The following is a 21255-nucleotide window of genomic DNA, read 5'->3' as shown; positions in this document are numbered from 1 at the left end:
GGTACTTTATTTAGGATGATTGCTCACATTCCAGGGGTCAGCTGTTGGAAGAACTGTAGGAGTCTTTGAGGAATGTTACTATTCTATTCTGTTCTGTGCTATTCCAGAATTAGCTTTCACTTTGAGCTTTATTTCCAGCTCGTTAGATTTTTTTAATTCCCAGCAGCTGAAGGTTTTTATGGATGGTAAGAATGGAGAAATAACCCACAGCCAATATTTCATTGGCTTCTGTTCCTGTACCAATTTTGCAGACATTTTGGAGTCTTTCTTTCTGGCAGCTCCAGATAAGCCTTAGCCCTACTGTCAGACTGCTGTGTTTTCATGTCAAAGTGAATGAACTCTTTATTGTGTGTGAGACTTAATTATATAACCATGTGTGCTAGAATGGAAATTCTTTTTCTTACTGTCATTAGGTGCTAGGTCAGTGTGAACTGATAAATCAGAAAAGACCACTATATAAAGGAACAGAACAGAAAATTAGTTTCTCTAGGGTACCCGTAGCACCTTCAGATACCTGCAGGCTGGATATTTTTAGCCTGTAAATTTTAGTTCCCTATCATGACACAGGATGTGGTTATTCCTTTTGGGAACCTGTTCAGCATCCAAGACATAACTGTATGCTTTCTAGCCTCTGACAAAGTTATGATATTTATACATGGTATGGTAGTATACAGGGTCACTGATAGGGGGGTATAGATAGCTTTCCTGTAAGTAGCCCAGGACCCCATCAGGTCAGTGGGGGGCTAGCAGGGCCTGCCTGTGAGCATTGCACAGTCGTCCAACTTTCTAACCCTGCATCCCTCCTTCCATTGCTTCCCATTCCTGACTAATATGGAATGGAGAAAGGAAGGATGCAGGGACTGCATAGTTCAAGGTGGCAGGGAAAAGGGGGCGGGAGTAGAAATACAATTTAGGTGTAATGCAGGTACAGATAGAATGTTAAATAACAAGTCCATAACATAAGCCCATGTAAATTATAGCATTTACTGGATGTGTTAAGGATAACACACTTCACTGCTTACCAGAATTTTTTGACCCTCTAATTATGAATGGTCAAAAAGTATTCAAGGTTAATTAAATGATCTCCATGGATTTTCAGATGTATATTTCAGCACTAAAAGCTACCATATGTGCTCAAAGAAATGAATATGTAAAAAAAAACCCAATATCTTACATAGCTCCTGTGTAATAAAAAAAAATGCTCACTCACATGTAAACAGACAATTGTGATCACACACCACACACTGTTGGGTGACACTGCAACTAATATGTAAAACGCAACTCACTCTGTGTGAAAAAATGTTGTCAATAAGGATCATCTGCAGCCTGGAGCAGTACCCACAGTGATCAGTAAAGCCTCTAGCCAGAATCAGTGTGCCCATTCATACACAAATAGTCAAGTAGATCTGAAATCAGCATATCAATTCTGCCCCCAAACATGGATGGATGACACTTGACCAGATCACATAAAATTGGTAAAAGGTTGAGGATAGGAGATTCCATAGTGTAGTATTAAAATTGCCACTTTTTATTAAGAAGATAAATCAAATGCATTCACAGAACATGTGTATATACAGTACCACTAGTAACAGAGAATCAACCAGCCAAAAAACTACTATAGTCGGCCGTTGTGCGATGACATCAGCATTTCCTAGCTCCTTTCTGTTTGTTTCATCACATATAATGCAATCAGGGACTTGGATGATGTCATCTGTGAGGGTGGAACTAGGATGTGCTGATAGCAGTGCGCAACGGCCAACTATAGTGAATTTTCTGGTTGGTGGCTTCTCTGTTACTAGTGCTTACACATCTTCCGTGGATGCATTTGGTTTAGCCTCAATAAAAAGTGGCAATTTTAATAGTACATTATGGATCCCCTTTCTTCTGCCATATACCTATTTATTGTATTGTATGTGATCTGGCGAATGGCATGACATCCTTCTATCCATCCATGTTTGGGGGCAGAATTGATATGGCGATTTCAGACCTACAAAAGCTTATGCATCATAAAGACCACATGAATGTATGGTTGCTCTTGTCAGAGACCATGATGCTGATCTGGAAACAACACACAGTGTTATATAGGAAGAGGTACTGTTGGCTTGTCCAGTCTACCAAGAACCTGCAAAAAAAGAAAAGGTATGCTTTGTGATCTACAGAGAGTTCTATGGCTTCTCTTATTGACCACGTTCATTCCTCTGCTGCTGGAGTTACCCACAGCTGTCTAGAAAGACGTAATACAAAAATGTTTGAGAAAAAAAATATAACTGCAAATGTGCTTTTGTACTGACAGAAATAGGACCCAGTACTGTCTTTTCGCTCTGTGAATCTTGCCTAGTTATGCTGGTCTTGGCTTCAGTACTTCATTTTTTGCATGCCCTGTGTCATTGACTCAGAGTACTGCAATCATGACAACCAAATGACTAGAATTTTTAGAAAGACAATGCAGTAGTACCTCCATGTTTCCTTCAGGTTTACATGAAATAACTATTATAAACATATTTCTGAAGTGTAATATGCCCCGGTTGTGGTAGGATTCAAGAGTTTTGACGCGTGCAGTCATTACGAGATGGAAACACCATTCTTCTTGTTATGCTTTATAATCACAGATTTGGCTTGTGAGACTGAAAAAGGTCACTCTCCATGGCGTAACAATTTTTTTTCACTGAGCTTTAGTACAAATATGTGCATTTTTATTTTCAGCTTTGCAGACCGGTTTTATGTTTGAGCAATAAATTTTATGTCCACACTTTAACAGATTACAGTAGAAATGAATTCCTTCCAACACTGAGCAAAATATCCTGGGTACAATAAAGTGATATGTTGAGAAATAGCAAACTAAAGTGCAGTGCTCCTCAGTCAACTTCATTTCACAGCTCAGTGCCCCAAGAACGCAGATGATCAGATATTCACAGCGGGCCTAGCGCCAGCAAATGGAGGTTCACAGGAAAGAAGCTGGAACTGATAGCAGCAGTACTTTCTCATGACTGTGGGGGGCACTAATTCTGGGGTCCATTGCTCTAATTGTGTTTGCCACTTGAAATCATCAATTCACAGTTTAGTTAATCATTTATTTCTATGTGTTGCTTGAAATTTCTCAAATCCTTTTATAACCTTGGTGATGAATTAAAATATGATCCAAACACAGCATGTACTATGTCACATGCAAGCTGAAAAACAGACACTCTTCTATATAATGCTGGTAAAAGTAAATGTGTTTTGCTTACACTATTTGATCCAGTATGATATGGGAAATAAAATAATCTGATTGGCTGCTATACTAAGAGCATGACATACCTTATTCTTTTGCTGTGGAACAGCATTCTGCTGTATGTAATGTCCCTATTGCCTGCCAATGTGGCAACTGGAGGATTTGCGGAAGCAAGAATTTGCAATTAACATACTGGGGAATTCAAAATTAAAAATTTTGTTGGGGCTCAGCACTGAAACTGACAGTCCTTGCACCCAATTCTTGTCCCCTGTCAGAGACAGGAACATGAGTCTGTCAGTGGCCATGCTGGGGTTAAAGTGTTCACACTCGATTCCTTCCTCAGTACACATCCTCCTAGGCCTCTGCACCCATCACACTGAAGGCATATGGCCAAGAAGTTTTGGAATCTGCCTACTGCCGTGCACTGTCAATCACAGGCAAGATGAACCTGATGGGGAACTAGTCCCACTGTCAGTTAAACTTGACAACATTGGTTGCTAGGATGTGGGCGGTCTTCGTCCTAGCAGCCAATAAAGTGAACGTAAAAACTTTACACATATACAACATATTAATAAAGTAATGAACAACACCCCCTCCCCCTCTACACCAGCTTTGAGCTGGTCTTAATTACCACCAGTTGGCTTAACTGCAAACTGGTGGTAATTGTTTTAGAATCATTTAGAATTGTTTTAGAATCTGTTGCAGCCATAGTGATAGATTATAAAAGCAGCAGTAGTAAAAACTGTCTGGCACAGGTGTTGGTTATTGTACCAAAACTGGTTTTCATGAATTAGGAGCAGGTCATATTAAGGGGGCTATACAGCTAGAAAAGTGACGTTACTGCTTTATTGATTTCCCCTGATAGAATTTGATAGCTCATAAGTTGATGATTACGCCTCTTCATATAAATCTGGTATTACATACGTGGTGGGTGGACTTTCCATTACTGCCTGTTAGGTGAATATAGGTGGCTATCTCTGTTCAATATCAATCTATCTGATGTTTAACCCAGGCAAAAGATTCTATATAATGCTGAACCATGTTGGCAATGTGCTTACAGCTATGTACATCATTTTATTATATTTGATAGCATATTTATAAAGCATTGAATTTTACATTCACCTATCATTCACTGCATGCTAATCTATAACTGTAAGTTAAAACAGGGGTAGAAAGAAAGATTCACCTGCAGTGAATAATTGGGGACTTTCATGATAACACTGATTAGCGGTTGCAGCTGCTGATCCAAAGATTTTGCAACTTATTCATTTGATAGAATCCATCTAAAGATCGATTTCTGTCGAACAGGGTTGGCCACATGCCGATCAAAATTAATCTGGTCTCTGCTGAACTGGACAAAGTTCAATTCATCTGTGGTCAGCTTTTGGGTTGGTATAGATGGAAAAATGCAAAAAAATGGGTTTTTTTTCTGGCCACCTCAAGATATTTGTGGCAAACAAGGGGCCCATATATTCAGCAGTAGTATGGCCTTACTATGGCCAAAATATCTCCTAAAAACAAAATGCATATTTATTAAACACAACAATGTGCTCTACAATTGTGTTTAATGCTTCATTTGATTTTGTAAAACAAAGCTGGACTGAGAGCCCAGTCATATGACCTGTTAAAGTCACATGACTAGTTCTTTCACCAATTACACAATGTTCCCTAAAATGTTAAGAAGAAAACATTTTATGATAGCACAAGGCCCACACCACAGTCTGCAAAAAATAAATTGCGTATAAAATGTAGTTGCAGTGAGTAAATTCTGCCATGCCCAATGAATAGCGGTATCTGCTCTCCAAATAAATATGCTTTACAAGTCTAGGGGGGGGTTCAGGAACGTGATGTGAAGTTCATTGTATCAAGTCGCATCACCCCAGGTTTAGGTTTCCTAATTGATATGTAACATTTTAGACTGGGGTGCCTCAGGATTTTGCATACTTTTAAAGGCTGCAACAGCTGAAAAAGGTTGAGAAATACTGCATTAGAGACCCAAGACCCATTGGCACAGGCCCCAGGTCTGTCAGTAAAATACACTGTATATGTCTCTCCTAAGCAGGAGCATTGCAAACAGGTTTTTAGCATGTTTATATAATAATATAACCACTCTAAATGTGAAGTTCAATTGCAGCACAATATATGCATGTATCCTTGTGTGTTTGTGTGGTATCCTTGTGTGGTAACATAGCTAAGTGAAGATAAGAAATGACATTTCATATACCTATATACTGCAAGTCTCTTAAAGCAGAACAGAGCATGGCTATATGTACAGGGAGAGGTGTGCATGTGTAAACACTGTAACTATGAGTTCTCCTTTGACTGTTAGTGATAGGGAAGGGGTGTTCAGCCATTATTGCACCCATCCTCATTACATACTGAAGAAGCAGCGAGTAAGTATGACAGCATCAGGGGAAATCAAAGAATGGGGACACTAGGGAGTGCCTTAATAGATTATTGGGACTGCTAGCAATATACTGTGTAATCTAAAATAAAAATCCTTGAGATCTCCAGATATCCATTTATTTTTGGACAGTGCATGTCATAGGCTCTGTTAAGTTTGTGTGTGTGTAGTGTCTGCTTGTTCCGTTTCCTCTTTGGGGAAAAAAAGTGTTCTGTGTCAGGCTTTTTAAATAGATTATTTACACTGGAGAGCAGGATGTTTAAGGTGCAATTCAGTGAAGGCTAAAAATTAAGCCTTGAGATGAACACAGAGAAACAGCACACCTGCTAAATACTTCAGTTTTTCATCCAGATGCACTAGTCAGCCCTTTCCTTTTTGCTGGATTTCTGGGGATCCTGGAACCCCTGTTTGTGAAACAGCAGAGATAGTCCCGAACACACCCACTGCAAGATCTTTATTAGGAGGTTACACATTACAATGACCCTGGGAGATGCTATCCACATACTCACTGCAGTGGAATACAGAAAACTCTGTAAACCAAACTTGAATCTCATTTTGGCACAGCTGCAGTGACTAAGGAATAGCATTAGTGGCTCACTAACGTTTTTCACTTGTACCTGGAATTGCTCCTTAATTCTTTTTTCAGCTGTGGTGAAACTGCATGATGCAGAGTGAAAGCTTCACTTGCAATTTGTTCTGGACCACAGGGTCCAGTACAGATATCAGAAACTAGCATTAGGGAGCACTCGGTTTTCCTAAGAGAATGTGTGCCAGGAGTCAGTCACATGTAAAGCTCTTTCTATATATTTTCGTTTTCCAGAACATGATTGGATGTTTGAAGTGAATACTACCCCACACTTTTCATCGCATCTGAGTTTATTTACTCAGGCTAAGACAGTTTCCAAAGCTTGAGTTTTATAAAAATCAACTGCAGCCAAGTTTATCAAATTTCTCACTTTGTTTCTGGGCAAGGCTACAGCCTCTTTTCACATTATTTTGTGCTGTGCAACATCTTCTTATGAAACATTGCTTATGGGTTGGTTTGCAGTATAATTAGAAAGAAGGACAGTGCCAAAATCAGGGAACACACTAGTCTGCATTTTTACAGACACATGCAGAAAATGAATATAATGGTTGTGGGAGGTTAGTGAACTGGATGCAGACGATAAATACCAGAATAAAAATTATAGCCATTGTTGTGGTGGACTGTGCATCCTGTTTCTTTAACCCAAAGTAAGCATATTTCAACTAAGCTAGATCTGCAATCTAAGCTGATAAAAGCTCAGAGGTTACGCCTCACTCCTTTTTCTTTCCCTGTTGTTAAGTTAGCCCAATAGTTGTCCCATTTCTCCAAAATATATGGCAGTAATACAGAAGTGGCACAGTGACTGCACAGTAAAAATGAACAGTTCTTGTAATGTTTTCTCAAAGAAAAATGATATATTCTTTAGCTTTGGAGTGACAAAGAATTAAGTATTTTCCGTGAAGTTTTCATTATCAGTCTGTGTTAGTCCCCCAGGCATTTTAGCTCTGAAATGAGAATTCAGCTAGGAGGAAAGGCATAAATCTGAGACAATTCACAGGGAAAAAAAATCAAAAGCTACAGTTCTTCTCTAGTCTTCTGTTTAATGTTTCCATCACTACAAACACAAGGTCCTGTGTAAAGCGAAATACGACCACATGACCTTGACCTTTATCAATGTCTACCTAATTTCAAGTCAAGAAAATCCCTTCTAAAAATGTTAGCTTGAAACCTGCTTTATACTGATTATTATGATGAAAAGATTTAGTACTTTAAAGTAACATACATTTATAAAGGATTTTTTATGGCAATTTAAACACTGATTAGAAAATATTAAAGGAATAACTTTCGTATTTAAACGGGCAGTCCACCCAAACAGCTATTTTGGTGAGAACTCTTGGGGTTCCTGGGTTTACAATCCTGCTTTGAAAATCATGAGGGGGTCCCACTCTACCTATTGGTTTTTTTTGTATGTTATTGAGAATGCAACAAGGGCACTCTAGAAAAGGGGTCTCCAAACTATGGCCCTCCAGTTGTTGAGGAACTGCAAGTCCCAAGAGGCCTTGCAAGACTCGGACAGCCACAGGCAAGACTCCCAGAGGCAGAGGCATGATGGGACTTGTAGTACTTCAACAGCTGCAGGGCCATAGTATGGAGACCCCTGCTCTAGAACACACAAAGTTGGGTGGGAATATCTCACTATGATGGCCAAAAAATGTGCTGGAAATATGGAAGAGAGGGCATGAATCGGCACAATGAGATGGTCCAAGGGCTTCTGTTAGAGCAGCCTCACATTTGGCCATATTTTACAGGGTTATTGAAGGTGTTTGTACACTGTATATAAAGTCTCCTTGACTTGCCTGTATATTTACCTGCAACAGTTCTGTTGTCTTTATCCTAGACAGTTTTTTTTTCAATTAACATTGAATTATAACAATATTTAAAAGGAGCCATTTAAACTCTTGGTGTGCTAATTAAAAAGATTAAAAGTATTTTAAGGTGTGTTAATGTCTAACTGTAAACTTTTACTTAGAGGTAAGCTTATAAGAAGTCCTACCTGTAGCTAAAGTGATTATCTCCTAAATATGCACTGTTTAGGAGATATTCACATGGGCTCCAGCCAATGACATCATCAGAGCATGTGCAGCATGCTCTGCATTCCTGGCACACTGAGTGTGCCAGGAATGCAGAGAGCACCACACATGCTGTAAAAGAAACTCCTGCGCACATGCAAAGTAGTGATGGCATTGAGACCCGGCCATTCAAAAGGTGCAAAAATGAAAGCACCAGGAGTGATAACAGCTTAGCACAGGGGAAGGATGTGTTTAAAAGGTAAGTCTGTCATAATGTGTTAGTATGCAGTACATACTAACACATTATAGCTTAACATTGTAGGGGCCCATTTAAAAAAAAAAAAATTCTAGAGTTTAATATTGATTTAAATACTATTGATACAAAGCCCTGAAATCTGTATTAGCCTCTGTAATTAGCCTTTTTCGCACAGTACTATGATTCTGACATGTTTATAACTGGGAGCTTGCTTACAGAAGGGGAAAACATATGACTGTCCAGGTGTCAGCTGGAAAGAGCATTCATTGTCCAATCACTAGGTAGCGGGCATGGAGGCACCCAAGCTTATTCCATATCTGTGATAAACCAATTAAATTCACCTCTTTTGCTACGGCAAAAAGTGCATGAATAACAATGGAGAGCTATTTTGAGAGGTAAAACAGTTCATCTATGTTTATATCAACTGTATGTTTAGTTTGTATTGAGTTCAACTTTAAGCAACACATTGTAAGCATAAACAAAATAGATATATTGTGAAATCATCCAATGGAGCATGCAAGCTTAGTACACATAGCTTTACAAAGAAATATTCACAATTGCATTTCCATGATAATCTGAATCTCTGCCCATGAATTATTATAATACTACCACCTTACCTACAATAAATTACTTGATATGTGATTATTTTCTTAGTAGGAGGTCTTTGAGCCCCAAAAAATAGGAAAGTGGTGTCCGCAGAGGTGCCAAATGTGGAGGAGAAGCTGAGAAGTGGATTATTCTTTAATTCAACATTTATTGCTCACTGAATAGTATAAAAACAGCATCAACATGTTTTGTGGCACTACACTGGACATTTTTTCAGGATGGTGCATAAAACACTTTAAACAGCTGTGATCTGTCTCTCCTGCTTTTGGTAAGAGTGCTGGAACTGATTATTTTCTTGTATTCTCTTCTTGTATTCCTCCTTATCAAGAGGGTCAGGTTGTAAGGTTGTCATTTATCCTGGTTGAGGATTATAGATAGACATTAAAAAAGAAAGGTGATGCCAGATTTATAAAGAAAATAATAATAAAACTAAGACAACAGTTTATTCTCCTCTTTTATCCAGAAGACTATGTCAGCAATCAGTCCTGAGCTCAGGCAAGAGGCAGGTCAGCCTTCATGGAGGCCTTACAGTGTGACATTTTACCCTGACAGGAACAGAATACAATTAAATAACAGCATGCACAGCAATCCCTTAGAGCAAAAACTTCCTGTGGGGGGATGAAGTGAATGGAGCAGAAGACACTAGTGTGACACACTATGCACTCTTCATGTCTTTTTATTGGGGGGGGGGGGGGGTTGGTTGATAGTTTTGGTTTTTTGTGTTTGTTTTTTTAATTCTGACCACCCCATTCAACCCCCCCCCTTTTCACGGGATCTTTCCATGATGTCCGGGTAGATAACAACCTCTGAAAGGGGTTTACATCTGCCAGCTAGTATTCAGTGGAGAAATACAGGTATCTCATTTGTACACTTGTGGTCATTGTTTAAATTAAAGGTTGTTTATAGAGAGATACTGCCTGAGTCAGTCATTTACTTATGTATTTCCTGTGCTGATTTTCTGTTATGTTTACATTCACGGGAATTCTGTTACCTGTAAGCCACTCTAGATACTACTTCAGATCATTGTTATTCCCATAGAGTGGATTGGACAGAGAGAAGCACAAATATATACCTACCATCAATGGTGGGATATAAAAAGGGCAGAAGCACTCTAGGGCCCCAAACTTGGGAAGGGTTAAGGGGATGCTGCACATCAGTACTGCTTACAGTGAGTAAATTTCAATTTTTGCTAATCTTTTGCCTATTTTTTATCCATTGGCTGGACAGCAATAGCAGCAAGCTAATCAAACTGTCATAGGCAATCTATCTGCCCTTTCCTATGATCATCATTATCTTTTATTGTCATCATCATTATCTGCAGATTCAATTTAAAATTTAAACCCTGTGCTCAAAATCCTTCGGAGATGGTTCACAAACCCATGTCCAAAAGTACACATTGAAATACAGATACATATATACATTATAATGACCCTTTTGCATGATCCTATTAAACTAGCTGGTGCATGAATGGAACACAGCCCAGGGCCGAAAGTGCTTTTAATCCAGTACTACCTGCTAGGCATGAATGTAAGACATTTCTACACCCTGTGTGCACATCTCTAGAGATGGATATAGTTGTAAATATGACTATATGGTTTCTAAGGAATCCATACCAGATAAAACACAGATAACCTCTATTATACTGCTTCTAGTATCCATGACCTATGCATATTGTAGTAACACATTTTTCTAGACTGAGCAACTCTTATTTGTATACAAGTTTGTAGTTGTTCTTTGATGTCTATACCCACTGTCTTGTAATGCATTTATTTTTCCAATTTCCAAGGCTGTTACTCTGCTGCAGATGAAAAGATTGTTATAACTGAAGTGTAGGCTTCTGAGATGGGAGATTTTTTCTGTTCAGTAATAGGATAATCCATAACGGATCAATAGCTTGTAGGAGAAGGGAATGACTTCTTCACCCTCAAAAATACAATTCAGAAAACATTAATGAGCGTAATCCCTTACAAATCTATGTCAAAATAACAAAGCCCATTCTATGGAACATCATCCTTGAAACCATGCAATATGAACAAAGACATTTGATCAGTTCCCTACTTAAATAATGACTTTACTGTCTCCGGCTTCAGTCAGCATCCAGTATTGAAGGTTGTGATTTTGGCTTTAAGAAGTACAATTTTTTATTATGTATCTGTGACACCTAAACACAGAGACAAAGCAGCTATCATTTACTCGGAACAAAGGTGTAAGATTATCTAAATCTTAAAATGGTAATACCCGGTATTATGATTCTTCAATGAACAATTGTGGCAATTTTGCTCTTGATAAGGTGTATTACTATGGCCATGTCGGACCAGAATTTGATCTATATTTTAATATAACTTCTTTGAATAATATAAAACCAAAATAGGGCCATTTAAAGAAAATGGGAACAAAAGAGTTACCTCAAAGCAACCAATCCGTGTATGGGAAAATTATAGAAATCAGATTTGTCACTGTGGTCGCCACATATGCTTTTGTTCACATTTTCTGTTCTCCAGCTTAAAAAAAAAAACTTTGTTAAAGTGATACTAATGCCTAAAGGTTTTGTATCTTAATGCATTCTGTGCATTAAGTTAAAAAACTTTCTGTGTCACAGTATCCCCCCTTAAACTTACCTGAGCCCATTTTCAATCCAGCGCTGCACATGAAAGCAGCAACTCTTTCTGGGGGGGGCCATGCCACACTGTCTGTGTCAACAGACGCAGACAGGGCAGCTTGGGCACAAGCTTGAACAAGTGCTCCCATAAAAAGCAGCTTTCTGTGGGGGCACTTGGGGGGGGGGGGCAGGAGAGCCAGCGGGGGACCTGAGCTAAGTAAGATCAGACCTGCAAGTTTATTTTATATAAATATATAGCTTTACAGTCACTTTAAGAGTTCATTAAAGTTTAGACTTTTTTGACTTTTCTTTGCTGCAGTTAGAGCAATACGACATGCCTGCCTCCAGACTGGGATTGGGCAATAAAGGAGCAGAAGCAGATAAAGAGTTTTTCCTATCATTAGGCTCCTTCTCCTGTGCATCGAGCACAGCTGATTTGCAGCTAGTCCTGCCCCTCCACCCCAGTTTGAGTGGTGCTGTACAGGATATCAAAAGGCAGATATCAAATCAAATTCAGCTGCTGAGTTTAAACTAATATTTTCATACTTTAAAATAAATACATAACTGCTTAAATTGGTGTTTTTTTTTGTTTTTCATATTTGCCTGCAGTTCAGCTTTAAGACTGTGACCAAAAATGTATGAACAGATAGTTATAGGATCAGAGAGTACTTTGACCTTTGGATAAGACTGAAAGACTGACACAAGTAGCACACCCTGAACACGTACTTTGCATTTGTTCTGTGGAAGTCCTTTCATTCATAGTATGTAAATTCTTTTGTTTCATAGCATGAAACCTGCAGTCTGTAATCATATATCAGGTGTTATGCTATCTATTATTTTCCTTTTTTTGTTGTTGGAATATATATCTTCCACAGCCTTGTGCACAATGTTTTAAAGCTGTTTCTGTTGGATCTCCATCTTATTTATATTGCTAAAGTCTTTTTGTTATTCTTGAAACTTATGACTGTTTTTTTGGTTATTTGTCTCTAGTGTTGAAGGGGAGGTCCCTGGAGGTGAAACTGGTGCTTCCCTAGACAGCTCATCGAGTTACCATCAAGGCTCAATAACGCACAGCTCGTCGATAAGCCCTGAGCAGTACGATCATCCTGCCTACGGGATTTATTCAGTATCCCCTGGGCAAAGATCAAGAAGACCGAAGCTGCAGCATTCCACGTCCATTCTGCGCAAGCAAGCGGAAGAAGAGGCTATTAAACGCTCCCGATCATTATCTGAGAGCTATGAGCTGTCTTCAGACCTACAGGACAAGCAGGTAATAATATTATTTATTAACAAGCAATGCCCCCTGGGAAAAGACCACCAAAATAAGTGGTCCATCTAAGAAGTGGCTATTTTATAATTATTATTGTGTATGGTTAAAGGAAGCCTGTATTGCTACTGAGGCTGCCATTTCTTACGCGTCCAGAAAATACTAATTCCCTGGCTATCATGCTCCAGCGGCTTCAGAACTGTCTGAGTCTATAATCCAAAGCACATATGCAGATTAGAAGTTCTGTCTCCTCTCTGACCTTGATTGTTTTTCTGGGTTAGTGACATACAAAACATTAAAGGAGATTTATGGCCAAAGCTCTTTTAGCCATACGTATCCTGTGGATCACAGGAGTGCACTTAGTTATGCATGATGTGACCTAAAATTCATCCGAAAATGAGATAAAACCCGCTGTTGGCTGATGATGGTCCAGGCTCCGCAGTGATCCTGACAATAATGTCCGGATCTGCCCAGATCCCTGACTGGCAGCTGGCTCAGCCTCTCAGTGTGTTGCTGAGAGCCTGAACCAGCTGCTCCCACTTCCTCCACAGCCCTGCTCTCCATTCAAAGCCAGAGGGGCAGAGCACGGAGTGGAGACTAGTAGTCTCCTCTCTGTGCTCAGAACGGACCCAAGAACTGAGCGATAGCAAACAGCAGTCTATGATCGCTCAGTTCTTGGTGTAAATACGGCTAGGGACTGATGCAGCATTGGATCAATGCTACATCCACCTAGGTGAGCATGTAAGTTTGTTTTTTTTTAAATCCCACATGTCTCTTTAAAAGCCTCAGACAACAAGGCAACTAGAATCTTTAGAAGGTGGTGTCAGCAATCTGTGTATTTTTCCTCTATTCTAGCTTGCTATATACGTAGTCACAAGCATATTTAATTTAGTCACAAAAAAAAAATCTTTTACATTGGATCTCCAGAAAAAAGATAAGTGATGAGCAAATCTTCCCAGGTTTAATTTGCCAAGGGTTCAGCTAATCTTGTTCAAAATTTGGTGAACCTGAACTTAGAGGTGGATCTGATTGAAGCAAATCTTGTTATTCTTGACATTTGTAGGGATAATAGGCAAACTGTCATAAAAGGAGGACACTGCCACGAGGGACACGTACTAATCAAAATATTTTTTTTTAAATACCATACAGTAGAGGGAGTATCTTTTCATGCAGCTTTGAAGGAAAATACACAAATACAGTAATGTGCAATTGGCCAGCAGCAATTATATTTGACTATTTTAATGAGCCAAACAAGGCCCAAATTTGCTAGGACAAAAGCGTAGACTGGAGTTTTACTAAAGAATTAATATACTGCAGAGAATAGAGCACTGCAATGTTGCTAGCAGCAGGACAGGTTTAATCAAAGACAGTAGGCCTAACTAGTATATGCCTAACTTTTATTTTATCCATGAGGAATGGGAGCACGGTAAATGTGAATGATATACTGTGAGGTGCTTTAGGTGCACAATATTCTAGCGCTTAGTTTTACTTCCTTTCATAGAATGCAGCAGTGTGTTGCAAACACAAGACAGCTTAAAGGATTTGTTCACATTTACATAAAAATTTTTAAATTCAGCTAAAAGCAGACCCTCCCCAACCCCCCTAGCATCTAGCTAGCATCCTATGCGGTTTGTCTGCTTTCCCTACAACATGTTCCAGTTTACTGACACTATGACTGCCCTGTGCCCCTATTTATAGTTAGGGGTCTGGCTAATCCAAAAGCCCCTTTATTGACCCCCCTCAGCCATAGTGCAAAGTTCATGCAGTGCATTATGATTTTAAAAAGTCTCCTGGATAAATTTGCATATAAACGTTTCGGGACCACGAGTCTCGAACCCATGGTAGTAGCAAACCCCAACCTCACCCTAATCTTCATATAAAGCATTCCCCATAGGCCCTTCATACTTTTTAATATTACATATAGTGGGATTTTTATGAAACTTAGTTCCCAAAAGTTTAAAGAGCTGTAAAATTTAACAAGTAGTTAGACTCCCTAAATTTCCCTCTCCCCTTTAAGAGTATTTGTACCACTGGATCAGAAACTGTACACAGTAAGCACAGTTAGTTGTGAGCTAATAAGCCTACACAATGTTTTTTGTGGTAGAAAACCAAAGCTTACACTGACATGTTTTGCCATTCTGCTCTCTTGTATATTAAAGGATAAGTTTACTTAAAAAAAATAAATAAATAAATCCACATTTTTTTGCAGGTAAAAAAATGTGCATTTTATTTTTTTTAGGAGGCTGTAAAGCATTGCACCCACAAACAGCAGACCGCGGGTTCAGTGTCATGCTTCTGTCAGGCTTTATCTGTGTAGTTGTCTGCCCGTACCTCCCATACAGAATGACAGGAAAATCAAAGAACTACCAGAGTGTTCATCTCCCTGGTAGTTCATTGAGAACTGCAAGCTGGCCTCCACACTGGATGATGGTACATGTAGGCATTCGTTCACCGAACTCTGTAAATGAATGATGCAGTCATGTCACATGGCCATGCTCTTTTGAACTGTGACAGTGGATGCAGGGAGCTGATACCCAGCCCGCTGTCACAGGGACTGAGAGGATGGGGGGAGAGGAGGCAGATGCTGAACATTTTACACCCTAAATATGGGAGTAACAGATGACATGTTCACAAAGGTGAACTTATCCTTTAAAGCTTCATTCCAGGAATTCAGCCATTTTGCAATATATGCTGGCTTACTATGCGTTAAAAAGAGAAGCTGATTATCCTGTGCTATACAAAAAAACTGTGACCCCCTCAAGCTGCTGAACACAAAATATCCCCCTGAATATTTCACATACAGTAAAAATAAAAAGTGCAGCGCTAATTAACAACAGTTCTTAACATGAACTACATGAATAAGCATATATATCATTTACCTAGATATAATGTGCACATGTGAATTATATTAAAATACTCAACTATGAAATAATATTCCGTGTGTTCAAATTATGCTTATTACAATTGCTCTCATTAAATGAATGTGAAATATATAAAAATAAAAGATTCATCTAAAAATTTACACTACAGTGCACCAACATTGCACTCAACAGTCCTTATACAAAATGACAGTGATATCCTTTATCAATCTAGGGACTGATTTGAATGTACAATATTTGTATGTAAAGCGCTGCGTAAATTGACGGCGCTATATAAGTACCTGAAATTAATAAATCTTCTATCTTCTTCCTTACGAATGCAATAGTGCTTTCCTTAGTGTACCACCGAGTGTACAAACATTCCTTGATACTGTGGACCCCCTAAATGAATGGGTCTAAGTGGGTCTATTTGTGCTGTCTTCAGTACTTGAGGATTCCTTTCTCTCCCACATACTGATCAGATGATTTATGCCACAATTTAAATTGGTTGTAAACCCTTACATACACTATATTGCCAAAAGTATTGGGACGCCTGCCTTTACACACACATGAAATTTAATGGCATTCCAATCTTACTCCATAGGGTTCAATATTGAATTGGCCCACCCTTTGCAGCTGTAACATCTTCAACTATTCGGGAAGGCTGTTCACAAAGTATAGGAGTGTGTTTTTGAGAATGTTTGACCATTCTTCCAGAAGCGTATTTGTGAGGTCAGTCACTGATGTCTGACGAGAAGGCCTGGCTCGCAGTCTCCGCTCTAATTCATCCCAAAGGTGTTCTATTGGGTTGAGGTCAGGACTCTGTGCAGGCCAGTCAAGTTCCTCCACCCCAAACTCACTGATCCATGTCTTTATGGACCTTGCTTTGTGCGCTGGTGCGTAGCCATGTTGGAAAAGGAAGAGGCCTTTCCCAAACTGTTCCCACAAAGTCGGGAACATGAAATTGTCCAAAATGTCTTGATATGCCTATATGCTTACGAGTTCCCTTTACTAGAACTAAGGGGCCAAGCTCAAGCCCTGAAAAACAACCTCACACCATAATCCCCCCTCCATCAAACTTTACACTTGGCACAATGCAGTCAGGCATGTACCGTTCTCCTGGCAACCGCCAAACCGAGACACATTCATCAGATTGCCAAACAGAGAAGCGTGATTCGTCACTCCAGAGAACACATCTCCATTGCTCCAGACTCCAGTAGCGGTGTACTTTACACCACTGCATCCGACGCTTTGCATTGCACTTGGTGATTTAAGGCTTGGATGCAGCTGCTCAGCCATGGAAACCCATTCCATGAAGCTCTCTACACACTGTTGTTGTGCTAATGTGAAGGCCACATGAACTTTGGAGCACTTTAGCTATTGAGTCTGCAGACTGTTGGGGACTTCTGCTCACTGTGCGCTTCAGCATACACTGACCCTGCTCTGTCATTTTACGTGGCCTACCACTTTGTGGCTGAGTTGCTGTTGTTCCCAGTTGCTTCCAATTTTGTTATAATACCACTAACAGTTGACTGCGGAAAAATTAGTAGCAAGGCAATTTCATGAATGGACTTATTGTACAGGTGGCATCATATCACGGTACCATGCTTGAATCCACTGAGCTCCTGAGAGCGACCCATTCTTTCACAAATGTTTGTCAAAGTACTCTGCATGCCTAGTTGCTTGATTTTATACACCTGTGGCCATGGAGGTGATTGGAACACCTGAATCCAATGATTTGGAGGGGTTTCCCAATACTTTTGGCAATATACCCAGTGAGATGACTAGCCTCAGGTGATAAACAGGGATGATACAAAACCTCCTTTTTATCTGCAGTTGTTCCTTCTCATCATCAGTTCAAACTCCAGCATTTACACAGTTTGTCTGAGCTTACAGAAAACAGGGTGGGAAGCTGAAGTTATACTCTACAGAGCTCAGTGAGAAGAGCTGATTGGAGGAAATTGACACACTGCCCTTCACACAGCACACAGGAATAGTGCTGAGGTTGTCAGTCACAGGCTGTGTGCTGTGGATCCCTCCCCCCATCACCTTTTTCTTTTGGTATCAGAAAATTTGCCAGAAGTGATGCATACAGGTAGCAGAGGAATGAGGCAGCACACAGAAATGACACTTGCTCTGGACTGAGACAAAGACACACTATAGAAGGATATGCTTTGTTCATATTTCATGTCTGAAGTTTACAACCACTTTAAAGCAGCATCAAGATCTCAATCCTTGATCTCCTCCTCCTCTTCCTCTCCAATAGTAGCACCATAAATGAAACCGGGAAATCCAAAATATTATAATCTTGCTTTATTAAAATCTATATATAAAAATTAACCATCATACACTTACATGCCTCTCATACACAACAGCAGCATCATTCGGTACAATCCTGTATGACATCTGGAATAGCCTGTGGAATGCTGGTGTTTGGAACACACACCAGAGTGACATAGCAGTGTCCAAACCCTGTCCAATGCATTTCATCAATCAAACGGCGTTCTCAAGAGCGAATATACACTACTGTGCAAAAGTTTTAGACAGGTGTAAAATGCTGTAAATTCAGAATGTTTTCAGAAATAGAAATGTTAACAGTTTATTTTTATCAATTACCAAAATGGAAAGTAAATTAACAGAAGACAAATTCAAATTAATATTTGGTGTGACCACCTTTTGCTTTCAAAACCACATCAATTTTTCTAGGTAGGCTTGCACACAGTTTTAGAAGGAACGCGGCAGGTAGGTTGTTCCAAACATCTTGGAGAACTAACCAGAATCCTCTGTGGATGTAGACTGCCTCATATCCTTCTGCCTCTTCGTGTAGTTCAAGACAGACTCGATGATGTTGAGATCAGGGCCCTGTGGGGGCCAACCCATCACTTTCAGGATATCTTGTTTTTATCACTGAAGATAGTTCTTAATGATATTAGCTGTATGTTTGGGGTGGTTGTCCTGCTGCAGAATAAATTTGGAGCCAATCACATGCCTCCTTGATGGTATGGCATGATGGATAAATATCTGCCTCTTTTTCTCAATATTGAGGACACCTTTGATCCTGACAAAATCTCTAACTCTATTTGCTGAAATGCAGCCCCAAACTTGCAAGGAACCTCCACCATGCTTCACTGTTGCCTGCAGATGCTCATTATTGTACCGCTCTCCAGCTCTCGATGAACAAACTGCCTCCTGCTACAGTCTAATATTTAAAATCTTGAGTCATCAGGACAGAGCACCTGCTGCCATTTTTCTGCACCCCAGTTCCTATGTTTCCATGCATAGTCACTTCCTTGTTTCCATGTTTGAGGTATGGCTTTTTTTTCTTCCATGAAGATCACTTTTGGCCAGACTCAGGACAGAAGATGTGTGTACCTGGGTCACAATTGTTTCTGCTAGTTCTGTGCTGATGGCACTGCTGGACATCTTCCGATGTTAAAGGGAAGTAAGCATGATGTGTCTTTCATCTGCTGTATTAATTTTCCATGGCCGACCACTGCATCTGCAGACCTCAACGTTGCCGGTTTCTTCAAAGAGCTTGAACAGCACATCTTGAAACCCCTGTCTGCTTTGAAATCTTTGCCTGCGAGAGACCTTGGCCTTGTGTTGTTGCTGTGCTCAGTCTTGCCATGGTGTAAGGCTGGCCATACATTATACAATTATCTGGAGATTTTTGGTTTAGATTTACCAAAAACCATATAATAGGAGGACAAACCTAAACAACACTTTCAGTTGTATCCAGTTAGGCAGGCCCTTGCACTACACAGTTGAAGGTAAATCTAAAGGAAATTGGGCAGAAAATTGGAAGATAATTGTATAATGTATGGCCAGCCTAAGACCTGTGTCATGAAACTGTCTTCCACTACCTCACCTTAGTAGCAGAGTTTGGCTGTTCCTCACCATATTGTAAGCCTTCTGCACCGCTCTTTCTGTTTCAGTTAATGACTGTGTTTCACCCTACATATGAAATTGATGATCATTAGCACCTGCTTGTTATAATTGGTTAATCATACATCTGACTTTAATCCTACAAAATTCCTGACTTTGTGCAAGTGTACAAAGTGTGCAAGCATAAGACTTGCCAGTTTGAAACCAAAGGTAGTCACACCAAGTATTGATTTGATTTAGATTTTTCTCCTGTTTGCTTACTTTGCATTTTGTAAATAGATAAAAATAAACAAATATATATTTTTGAAAGCATTCTCACTATACAGCATTTCTTTACACCTGCATAAAAGTTTTGCACAGTACTGTGTAAGTTTATTCATATAGTTTATATTAGGGACTGTTAATTAGCGCTGCATTCTTAATTTTTACTATGAATAAAGTGCAACAGGGTACATGTCACCTTGTGGAATTATTTTTTTTTTCTTTACAGCTGACAGTTTTATGTAGCTCCTGGTAGTAAAGCTGTCGCATATCACCAGAGATCTGACACAGGGTCTTCTGGTCTTAGCTCCTGTAATTGCAGAGTTGCTTGCAGCTGCAGTGCCCCCTTCTGCCCAAACACAGAGAACTGCAGTGGGTATAGAAAAGAATCACCTGCCCCCTTTAAAATAATCACATTATGTTGCTTTGCAGCCTGAAATGAAGACAGACATAGATTTTGTTTTATCCAGCTGTATAGTTACTCAGTGCAATTTATAACATCCAAGTGAAAGATATAACACCAACATGTCAGAAAAAAACCCCAGAAAGTTGGAAAAAGGATCACCCCCTCCTGTAAACTCAATCAGGTGTAGCTAATCAGCTTCTCAATGACACATAAAGCCATTTGACTTTCAACTGTGATCAGCTGTGGTTATTTTGATTACCGTATTTTTCGCTCCATAAGACGCACCTGACCATAAGACGCACCTAGGTTTTAGAGGCGAAAAACAAGAAAAAAAAATATTCTGAACCAATGGACTGCAGACACAGTACAGGGGATGACCAGAGACTGCGGACACAATACAGGAGATGACCAGACACTGCGGACACAGTACAGGAGATGACCAGAGACTGCGGACACAGTACAGGAGATGACCAGAGACTGCGGACACAATACAGGAGATGACCAGAGACTGCGGACACAATACAGGAGATGACCAGAGACTGCGGACACAGTACAGGAGATGACCAGAGACTGCGGACACAGTACAGGAGATGACCAGAGACTGCGGACACAGTGCAGGAGATGACAGAGACTGCGGACACAGTGCAGGAGATGACCAGAGACTGCGGACACAGTGCAGGAGATGACCAGAGACTGCGGACACAGTGCAGGAGATGACCAGAGACTGCGGACACAGTGCAGGAGATGACCAGAGACTGCGGACAGTACAGGAGATGACTGCGGACATGGTACAGGAGATGACCAGAGACTGCGGACACAGTGCAGGAGATGACCAGAGACTGCGGACACAGTGCAGGAGATGACCAGAGACTGCGGACACAGTGCAGGAGATGACCAGAGACTGCGG

At 40.0% G+C, this 21255-nt stretch overlaps 1 protein-coding gene across 10 annotated transcripts in view; it reads left to right on the top strand.

Annotated features, from left to right (window-relative positions):
• The window catches only part of IQSEC1 (IQ motif and Sec7 domain ArfGEF 1), a 440052-nt gene that overhangs the window by 271305 nt on the left and 147492 nt on the right, over positions 1 to 21255 (top strand). For all 10 annotated transcript variants that reach the window (XM_089678737.1, XM_089678734.1, XM_089678733.1 and 7 more), the window contains one exon: positions 12662 to 12941. In XM_089678737.1, coding sequence (XP_089534863.1) covers positions 12662 to 12941 — 280 coding nt within the window. The remainder of the gene's footprint in view (positions 1 to 12661; positions 12942 to 21255) is intronic.

Source organism: Staurois parvus, unplaced genomic scaffold, assembly GCF_062004578.1.
Source record: "Staurois parvus isolate SC_StPar_1 unplaced genomic scaffold, SC_StPar_1.0 ptg000209l, whole genome shotgun sequence".
Classification (NCBI taxonomy): domain Eukaryota; kingdom Metazoa; phylum Chordata; class Amphibia; order Anura; family Ranidae; genus Staurois; species Staurois parvus.
This window is presented reverse-complemented; position numbering and strand designations above follow the sequence as displayed.